The sequence below is a fragment of the Aquila chrysaetos genome, chromosome 3 (assembly GCF_900496995.4).
Source record: "Aquila chrysaetos chrysaetos chromosome 3, bAquChr1.4, whole genome shotgun sequence".
NCBI lineage: Eukaryota > Metazoa > Chordata > Aves > Accipitriformes > Accipitridae > Aquila > Aquila chrysaetos.
In genome coordinates this window covers 5,358,005-5,369,159 of record NC_044006.1, presented here as the reverse complement: position 1 = coordinate 5,369,159, position 11,155 = coordinate 5,358,005, and the positions used below count along the sequence as shown (strand labels likewise).

Sequence of the window (11,155 nt, the reverse complement as noted above, 5' to 3'; positions counted from 1 at the left end):
CCCACCCTCAGCCCCAGGCGGAGACAGCCCACGGACACCGAGCCCCGCGGCGGCCGCCCCCCCCCCCCCGTGCCGGCGGGTCGCGCCGCTTCCTCCCGCTGGGCGAAGCGCCCCGAGTGCTGCGGGGGACGGGGACGGGACCGGGACCGGGACCGGGACCGGGACGGGGACCGGGACGGGGGGGTCCTGCCCTCGCCCCGCATCCCGAGGGCGGGGCGGCCCCTCCCCACGCCCCCAGTCACGTGCTCCCGGTCGGGGCGGAACCCCGAAGCCGCGCGCACCTGCGGCGGCCCCCGCCTTTGTGCAGTGCAGGTGCAGCGCCCGTCCTCCCCCCCCCCCCCCCGCCGTGACGTCACACGGCCGCTCGCGGGGCACCATGGGAGAATCCCAATGTTTTCCAACGGATGCGCTCAGCAGCGCGGCGGCTTGAGGCGACTCCGGGAGCGACGCTCGGGGGTGCGTCCCGGGAGGGGACGTCCCGGGAGGGGGCGGCGGGGGGCCGGGCCGGCGGCCCGCGCCCCGGCTCTTCCCCACCCCGCCAGGCAGCATGGCCCACCCCCCCTGAGGCGCCCGAAGCTGCCCCCTGAGTGCCCGGTGCCGGTGGAGCGCCCCGCCGCAGCCTGCCCACGGCGCCGGGGAAGATGCTGCCGCGGCTGGTCTTGCCCGGCTGACTCCCCGCCGCCGCCGCCGCCGCCGCCGCCGCACCCCCGTCCCCATTGTCCCCCGGCCGCCTCCGGCTCCATGAGCGCCTCCTCCTCCCCCCGCCTCTGAGCTTCCCGCCCTCCACCTCATGGCTGCGTCGGAAGAAGGGACCGGCTGCTTTCTCCCCCGAGGCAGGTCGCAGAGTGACCCCAGCATCCTCACCGACCCCGCGGGCCCCGGCGCCGGGGAGCACCCAGGTAACGGCCCCGGCTCTCCCCGGCAGCGCCCGGGGCGGGGGGCGGGCAGGGGCGCGCCGGGATCATCGGCCGATCTGTAGCCCGGCCGGCCGGCCGCCCGCCGCGGCCGGGCAGGGAACCGGGATCGTGTTTTCCGCAGCCAGCGCTGAAACGATGCAGCGGTTTAGCTCCGACTAGGATGAAGAGCGGAGCTCTTCCCGCGGCTTCGCGATCGCAACGTTCCTCCGCAAAGTGAGCGTGCGGGGGGCGCGGCTGGCGCCGGGCAACCGGCGGGGTCCCCGGGGCCGCCCGCGGGCGGGCGCTGGGCTCCGGCGGGGCAGCCGGTAACACCGCGGCCGAGGTTCACTGCCAGCTAATGGATTACTTTCCTGGGGTGGGGGGAAAGGAGGTCTGGTAAAGCAGGCTGTTTGCAGGGGATCACCATGGAGACAAGGGGAAGCAGAGTCGTAATTAAACGCTTTCTCCCCACAAGAAGGTAATTTTCACTTCATAGGGAGAAGCGTAATCTTCTTATGAAGTGTGGGCACAGGGGGTGGTGCTGGGGGGACGCAGCCGAATCGCTAGTATATAAATAGAGTATTGTGATTAGATTTTTTTTTTTTCCTCCCCTTGAACAATGGCTAATGGTGTTTTCAGCTTAACTTCACTTTGAGGAATAATTCTAAACGTCTGTTGGTGGTGACTCAGTAATTTCAGATTGTCAGAATCTAAGCAATCATGACCCCTGTAGAAAAAAAAAAAAAAAAAAGGAAACAAATAACCACATCACTTTGATGTGATGTGATTGCACAGAAAGGCACAACAACAAGCTGGAAGCAAAGGCTAAGAGACAGTTTACTCTCGGTTTATCTGAATAGATGGTCATACAAGAACTGGAACGTTTCTTTATGAGGAGTAATCAAAACAGCCTAAGACAATGAATGGGGTGTTGATCATCACTGCCCATTACACTGAATTCTAAACCTAGAAATGGGTTTGGGTTTTGGGTCAGGCACTATCTGCCTGAAAGAGACAGTCCCTGAACGCAATTTTGGATTGAACTTCAGTTCCAGCCTTTTTCAGATTACTGAGTAAATAAAATATTCCAGGCTATTTTCATACACCTGCTATACTGCTTCCTTCTGAGCCAAGGAGGATATTAGTATTTGTAACTATTTCAAGTTCTTCTATTTATTTGTCTTATCAAGCAATTCTGAGCACCTTGCTCTGGAGTGAAATACAAATTAAATTAAGGCAAACAGTAGATGATTTATCTCCGATGCCCAAGTGTTCCGATACCCTAAGTGAAGGGAACAAAGGACGCTTCTAACATGAACTGCTCGACTCACTCCCAGAGGGGCAATCTTGACTGAAAGAGGAATGTATGTTTCTGCCATTTGATTTCTGGAAGCAGAAGTGACTAATGAAAGGAAGGCATATGCAATCTCAATTTTAATTCCTCTATATTATTCTCTGCTAATTAATTATTTTGGCCTTTGTGAAATGTACAACAAAGAAAGCACATGTGTCCAACAAATAGACAAAGATATAAACATTATTATGCTTTTTGTAAGGGGAAAGAACTATCAATACTAAGTAGCATTTTTTTTCCCCTAATACAGACTTCATCAGATAGGACAGTATCCCACTGCATGGCAGAAGCTATACTAATATGCAAGAAAAGATGTCTTTTACCGTACTGTGTTATACATACAATATGTGGAGAGAAACAAAAGGTGATAAATACATATGGTTTTTGTCCAGGTAGGTATAAATAGTTAGTAGTAGAGTTAGCATGTTTGGTAAGCTTTTCAGGTTTTAAATTTGTTTATCAAGTAGTATTGAACATCTGTATGCTTCAAAATGATAATAAAATAAACATAAATGACTTAATTTAAATAATATTTTACCCAACAGTGTTGTAAGCAATCACTTACTATGAGCAATTTCATACAATCGGCTACTCAAAAAACTGAAATACTGTTTATATATTGTAAGAATTATGTATGCTAGATGACATAACTGTAATTTACCTTATTTTATTATTCTGGAAAATAATTTTATCATTATCATTATAATACCAACATAACTATCTATGGACTCTAAGTCAAAAGAAAGTCTTAGGAACGCTAAATGATACATACAAAGTTTGTGTTTACATCCCAACCCTGCTTGCAGACAAACCATGTAGAGAAGTAAGTCCGAACATGTAGGCGTCTTTGTTAATTTAATAACTAAATTAATTTTCATTAACATTTAAGTCATGCATTTAAATTATACAGACAAATAAGCCAATAACAAAATATGGATATAACTGATCACTACAAAAACATTCCTACTTTTATATGGCATTTGAATGATACTATATTCCTACTGGAGATGCACTCTTGTTTTGCAACATTTTCTTGAATGCATGATGTGGTCAAGAATTATTATGCACCAATTCATTTGGCTATGTCTAGTGTAGGGAAGTATATCGAGGTAGAAAATGTGGTAATAGATAAAGCCAGCCTATACTCTAAAGGTTTTTCTGGTGTTCATGTGGGTTTGTTTAAAGACATAATTTATATTCCTCTTCTTGGCCTATACAATTACAGTGGGTTTTTTTAGCCCAGCTTTACACAGGAAATTTCAGTGACATAGCTGAGAATGTAGAGGTGGCAGCATACAGCTTTTCATATATTTACTTAAGAAAATTCTCTGATGCAGTGCTTCATTTTCCTTTCTCTCTTGAAACGCCAGCTTAACAGTAGTATTGACCGTACGCAGCATGGTTACAAGACTTGCTGGCTGTCTTGCAGAAGTTCAGAATCTTCTATCACTGGACCATATAATCCCTTTTTAGCTGATACTGAGTAATGTAAACATCAGGTTCAAGGAACTCAGGATGAATAGACTGCAGATGGCAAGTGTTAGTTCACCTTCCTATTGCTTTCATTTGCAATTTTTTTGATGAACTATTGCTTGAGGTCAAATCTCAAAGGGAGTTTCCCATGTGAGAACAAAGCTGAAGTTTGTTTTTTGGCTTTTTGTTTGTTTGTGGGTTTGTTGTTTGTTTGGCTTTTTTTTTTTTTTTAGAGAGGACTCCCTTTTCTTCCGGCAAGAGCACAGAATAACTAAGTAACTGGCTGGTTCAAATAGCACTAGATGTTGATTTTTGAGAAGTTCTGGACACTCGCAATCCTGACTGATGCCAGCTGAAGCTGCAATTACTCCAAGCCTTGAACAATGAGGGCTTCACGATAAAACTTCTTCTCTAGTGTGCTTTTCTTCACAAAGCATTCACTGTAGAAATGAAAAGATCTTTTATAACCCTGATTTACTAGAACAGATGTAATCTTTACAGACTACAGTGAATTTTATCACATGTAAAAAACTTAAAAAATAACACACGCCACTATGATCTTATTAAATGTTCCTGTAGTAAACAAGATAAACAAGGTGTTCAGTAAACTTGACTAGAGGCAGTTAATAGCTATTTATTCTAAAACAGGGATACAAATTCACTGATTTAGATCCTTCACATGCAACTTTAATTAAATAGCATCTCCTCACAGTGATCAATTAAGACGTCACAGTCATGGTCCGAGAAGAAAATATGGACTTCAGTTTTCTGTGCAGGCTCTACTGACAAATAGATAATTTCCTCCAGCATATAAATGGTGCATATAATTCCTAATGGTAATGTAGAGAATACTGGAAATAGTATAAGAAAGATAAGAAGGAATGAAAGTTTCTCTGTTTTAATTGAATCAGTTATTTTCTCCTTTTAGACAAAATAATGCATTTCAGCCTGTGATTTAAGTGAACTATTTTATGGCCACTGAGCAATATTTTATGAGGATTACTATAGTACAGCGAACACTGGACTTCGTATTTCAGTCTTTATTTAAGCACACTGTCACACTGAGTGAGCAAGCCTTAAAAAGGAATATGTCCTGAATTTGAGAAACACATATCAAAATACTTAAGTCTTGCTTAACTATAGACTGTCTCTACACTATGCTGTTATTAAGAAATTGAATTTAATTATTCTTATTGTGCTATGACTTCATGCTGGATTCACGGGAGAAGAATCACAATTAACAAAACTTTCATTTGGAAATCCTCATAGGAAAGAGTTCTAAAACCAGCAGCATCCTTCCCTGCTACCATTAAGACGGCTGTTCAAAGTCCCATTGTTTTCATTGAGTTTGGGAGAAGGCCAGAATATCCAGTTGTATCAACTTGTTTCTTTTTATACATAATTTAATTGATTGTAGATCTGGGGTTAGCTCTGAGCTGAAAAACTACTCTAAAAAATACCACATTCTGCCGTGACACCAAGGGGAATTTTTTGAGGCAGTTAAGAAAGTTTAAAAATTATAAAATACTAGTTAAGTTCTAATTTAAAGAATTAAAAGGTGATGGAAGATGATTTAGATGGTAAAAGACAGCAATCACTTAAGAAAACGTAATGCAAAGAGGGATTTCATTAGTTCCAAAGATCATAGTTTTTTTCTTTCCCCTTTCTCTTTCCCTTCCTCCATCCTTCCAGGTAAGGATCAAGAGAGAAAGCAGAGTCTAAAGAGGGCAGGGGTATGAAATTCAGAACAGATTTCAGTATCACCATCTATTTGAGAGACAGTTGCAGGAAGCCAAAATATTGCTCTCATTATATCCTTCCAGCAGTCACAGGGCATAGAAAAGATTGACAATCTCATTTGATTTGTAGTCATAAAAGACAGGGCTCCACAGACTGAAGAAGAGCACACCATGTCAAAACTCTGTATTACTTGAGGAGATACAGACAACCATGACAATGTGTGAAAATGTCACACCACCACCCCCCACCCCCCCTTAATTTTGGGATAATCCAGTTTGATTTGTGTAAGTATTCATCAGTGCCATCATGCTTTGCTCTCCATGCTGCTACTTTTCCTCCCTGGCACCGTGCAATTAAAGAATGCTTTTTCAAGATTGGTATTACTGAGTTCTTCAGCTGGACCTTGACAGAGGTCCACCATGTCTTCCTTCTCCTCCAGTGTAGGATCTGTACCAAGGCAAGGAGCTGTTGTGGTGCAAGCAGTAGCATTAGATGTTGTTAACAGCTATATTAACATAATTTCTTAGCATTCTCATTGGAAAAGACTGATGAAGGGGGCTTCTCAGCTTCTACGCTATTTGCTGTGGTGTGCTTCAAGATCTGACAAGTTAAAGCTACTTCAGAATAGTTGTTCCAGAGATGTTACAACTATGTCGCTGCCAGACACTGATTCCCTTTCTATTTCTATTGATAACACATGTAATCAGCAGCACCGCGCACTGAATTAACTCAAGGAGAGAACAACTGCATAAGACGTAAAGCTCCTTCATCATGTTTCTAGTTATCATAATTCAAAAGTTTTATAGCAGGAAACATTCTTGTAAGTGTTCTTCTAGGATGCTAAGAAGAGAACTGAAGTGTTATGTTCCTTTTATATTGTCTCTCTTTGGGCTGAAGGATGACCTGTAACCCAGCAGGGCCTCACAGGCAATATAAGGACATCAGCCTTCTAAGTAATGCCTAGGGAAAGTTGTAACGCAATAAAACATCAACTATAGGAATACTCTATACTAGGGCTTCCCCCCCTCCCCGCTCCCGTTTTAAAGCTGTAACCTAGCTTGAATAGACTGTGCCACTCCCTTCATATGCCTATCATTGTTTTCTCATAACTTTTTAGGGTTGATTTATGCTGCTAAAGATTTTAATTAACACTTGTTGCTGACATATTTGTTCCTTCAACAAGTTTGCTCAGTTTGAGTCTTGTGCATAGTGTTAGGGTGCTTGTTAGCAATTGGAAAGCTATGCTTTTCCTCCTTATCCATCAGGACAATGGTAAACTGCATGATGTTGGAAGCTACTGGCAGGGGAGGTTTGAAAACTCAAAAGCATATTAAAAGTAAAGTATAGCAGGTTTGGGCTGCAAATGCTTGAATGGAACAAAGGGAAGGCAAAGAGAAACGGGTACAAGTGGAGTGCAGATAGATTGGTGCCAGCTTTCTGAATCTGCTCTAGTAATTTCTGCTGCAAATCTATTTATTCCAGGCCCATAATTCAGAAAATCTTGTAACCATGTGCTTAACTTAAAACAATGGCTTAAGACACAAGGAAATTGATAGCGGAGTGAGCGCCACGACAGAAAAAGATCATGTTGATGCCCTGCCTGTCAGTTGGCTGGTGCTCTCATCCCTTTGCGGCCATTTAGATCACTGCAACTTACATCAGGGACTTGTAAGCTTATCTGTGATGTCTTTAGTTGCTGCATAAATTTTCAAATTTGATGCTAACACTTGAGCCAGGCCATGTGTTAAATTTTTTTTTTCCACCAGAAAGATTTTGGTTTCCATTTCATTTTCCCATATCAACAAGTCTGTTCTGTTAACAGAGTTTGTTTAGCCTGCATTGTATTTCTTTTGAAACAAGAAGTATACGAGGTCTCCTACATCCTTTCCCAACACTATTAATTTACGACCAAAATTAAATAAGCTAGTCAGTGCTTTTGCTCCAGTTTATGGCTTAACCCTATGTTTCATATATATGAAGCTTTGTGATATTTTAAGTTCTCTCACTCAAAGTCAGAATGCTTCTGTTCAAATCCAACCAAAGGGCTCCCAGCAGAAACTTACTGTTCCACACATAATGGGGAGTATACTCAGGAATACTCAGTAGGGACTAGAAACATGCAGGATGTTAGTTTACTTAATATCCCATTTCCTTTTACATTGAAATCCAAATTTCAGTCCTATAAGGCTCCCCAGAAAGTTTGCTATTTGTGGGAATGTAGAGCTAGAGGATTTTTGTGACACAGCATCAGAAAAATGATCACTGTATTACCAAGTACTGCAATGCGAGTTATTCTTTAACAAATGGTCCATTGTGCTTTTGGGAAGGCCTTTTTCTTTCTCATCAAATCCCCAGTCCCTTGCTGGTCTGATCTAATGGGACCCAAGTCCCTGTGATGCAGAGAAACTTTACTGGAAGCACAGAACTCCTTTTTTTTCCTCTGTCCCACAGTAGAGAATCTCCTCCTACCCCAGCAGCCTTTCTCCCTGGTGCATGACTCATCTCATATGCATGGCAGTTCTTCTCCAGCATTTTCCAGGAGGGGAGAGTAATCTCTCCATTTCTGGAGAGGAGAATGGGCACAGTGCACTTGGGCAAGCTGCATAGGTGGGACTTACTAGATTCTATTGCTCTGAATGCGTAATTTTGGTACTGCATATATTTAGATTTGTGACAATGGTGTGGTATCATTATGTTGCATATTACTCAACAAGATGCATGCTTAACACAAACTGCTTTATGCTGGTTGCCTGGGTATTTTACTTACTGAAACTCTAATTACTTCATTTATTTTGGGGGATTCCAGAGAGAGCTTGGTGAAGTTATATTTTAATGCTACTTTTGCAGCAGTTAAATGAGATCAGTTAATTAAGTATACTATTAATGTCGAACATTGTTTTTAGGCTTTTCCAAGGTTTGACTGTTCCCAGTGTTTGGAGATTTGTATTTAGCCAAATATTAGAGTTCTGTAAATGAAATAGAGACCTTTAATGGGGCAGGGGAGGGGGGGGGAAGTGTTTTACAGTTCTCTTTTCTCCTAAATCCCAAGTTGGCAAGTAGTCTGAATGTTGCTGAAAAGATACTTAAAACATTTAAACCTCTTTATCCAGGAAGTGGAAATACTGATTATACACCATCATAACCTAGACCAGATTTATGAGAGTGAGGTCATCATATCGGAAATACTTTACTTCTGCATCCTTGAGTAATAACTGAGGGTCCTGTTTTCCTCCCAGCTTTGCATTCATTGTGTTCTGAGCAGAAAGATTGGGCAGAATCTCACTTTGAAATGGAGAAGCCTAAGGGACCATCACACAGTGCAAATGTGCACTCTGCTCCCACATTACAGAGACCCAATGCACTGCTATTCTGATATTCCAGATGCTTGTTGGTTCTCTTATTCTCAGTGCTACTAGCAAAACCCTTGGGACGCATAAAGGATTAGGTCTAAAAACATCAGAGTTAGACTAGGTAGTCTATCACATGTCAGTGAAAAGCTTTTTCACTAGTTATCTGATCTAACAGTTTCTATTATCCCTTGTTGAATCAGAATTAATTTGTTAGTTCTAGAATGTCTTAAATACTATAGCTCCTCTAGTTCCTGGGAATCCTTTCTCATGCACCAGAAGGAACCTAGTTATGTGCACACAAGTTCTTTCTTCACACTTACATTTAGTTGCAGCAACTATACTCTGGCATAAAAAGCAGCAGGGATGACATTGCACACTGTGCAAACAATGGAGGATTGATTTTTTTAATTATTATTTTTATATTGATATCTAAATGCATTTGCATCTTATTGAAGAAATTTCTAGGTCTTAAGTATACAACCATCAAAGCAAGCTGTATGAGTGAAAAAGGCCTTTTTCAGAGTTGCAGTACATACATCACACAGAGGAGTATTACAGGTCTCTTGTATACTCTCTACAAAGGGCATTTCTATTTCCCTCCTTAACTCTTCAGATGTTTTCATGCATCATAAAAGAACTATCACAGATTACAAAAAAGATTCAGGCTCAGATTGTCCAAACACAGATGTCTCATCTGAGAAATTCCTATGGGCTATATCTGAAATAATGCATGATTTTTCCAGTTGCTGTGCAGCATATAAAGAGAAACTGTTCCCACTTAAAGTAGTTTGCAATGTAATTTGAAAAAGACAGAAAACATTGAAAAAACCCAAGTGTTTCTTATATTTTTACATATGGGGAATTGAGCTGTAATTAATTGCCTTCTCTGAGCTTCTGTAGGAAGCCAGTGGCACAACTGGAAGTTGAGTCCAGATTTTGTAATGCTTAGTCCCATATCTTAACCGCAGAAATCACACACAGCAGTACTACTGTTGTGATACATGCTGCTTATGTATCTAGGTGTTTCAGAGTCTACTAGTCAACTCATGAAAAAAATTGGAAGGGAGAAGAAAAAATATTTGTATGGAAGAGGAAATCTGTTCATATTGTAAGGTTAGAGAACTATGATTTTTTTATTGTTTTATTTTTTTAAATGTAGCTGCAGTTTCTGGTTCTATGGCTTCCAGTGTTTCATATTACTAATAATGGAGAAAACAGTTTAGGCAAGTACATCTAGGAAATTTGGTGAATTAAGGAAAAAAAATTCTGAAACTCTGCTCTTCGCATAATGTTACACTGGGACGGTTTATTTAAAATCACAGGCGAGTCTGGTCTCTCACTTGGAGATTTAGGACAAGAATTTTTATTTGTTAAAAGTCTTCAGAGATTCAGTCTTTGTGCTGAATATTGTTTCACCTAGTAGAAAAGAAGGGAAACCATGGGCTTTTTCATGAAATATGGACAGGGATTTATAATTACCTTTTAGTACTTCTCCTTCCTCTTTGCAATTAATTTACCTTCTAATGACTTTTTTGATATGAAGTAGAAATAGTTGGGAACTTGACAGAGAAAAGTTAAATCAGAAAATGTGTATTTGTCCACACTTTGCCACCCAGCTTTGGGCAGGTATATGTATACCAGTTTCAGCAAGGACAGAATTTCAAGGAAAAAAAAAAAAAAAAAAGAAAGAAGATCAGTAAACAAGCATCCATCTCCAAAGTTAGGCAGAATGGGCACTTGAACAGAATGGAAATGGTTCAGCCAATCAGCTAGTCTATGGAATACTGAAACCCTCTTATCTTTCTCTCTTTGATATTACATGCTTTATTTGTAAACTCCAAATTTGATTGCATACATTAAGTACAAGTACTCAGACTTAATTTGCACGCGTAATAAATTGTGCGCACAATTATTTGCTTCTCTGTGCAAATAAGATAAACTCATATGTCTGTCAAATAATAAAAAACCTTCACACTTTAGCTATGAATAAAGATAGTTTAAGATTAGTCAGTCAATTAATGTTTGCACCACACTTTGAAAATGTAGTGAGTTATATAATGCTTGGGAGTCATGTTTATCCAGAAACTTAACTGTTTATTTTAGTGAGTAGTTAAGTAACAGTATTAATATTTCACAATCTTTAGTTTCGGAACTCTGTTTCAAGACTGCCCAATTCATGCTGTAATAAATGGGCTACACCATTTATTTATTTATAACATTATGGCATTTTTCAACCAAATTTGTGGCTTTGTATTTTTAAAATTTAATATGTAGAATTAATTACCCTGGCTTCTCTAAGCAGGTCAGATCTATAAATACTGAAGAGTAAGTAAAGCTAAATA

At 41.4% G+C, this 11,155-nt stretch overlaps 1 protein-coding gene across 2 annotated transcripts in view; it reads left to right on the top strand.

The window, feature by feature from the left end:
• The first annotated feature begins 348 nt into the window (after nt 1-348).
• Nucleotides 349-11,155, top strand: part of PHACTR3 (phosphatase and actin regulator 3) — a 115,860-nt gene continuing 105,053 nt past the window's right edge. Inside the window, exon 1 of one of the 2 annotated variants that reach the window (XM_030009734.1) lies at nt 349-899. In XM_030009734.1, coding sequence (XP_029865594.1) covers nt 791-899 — 109 coding nt within the window. In that variant the 5' untranslated portion in view covers nt 349-790. The remainder of the gene's footprint in view (nt 900-11,155) is intronic. The other variant, XM_030009735.1, reaches the window with a different exon arrangement.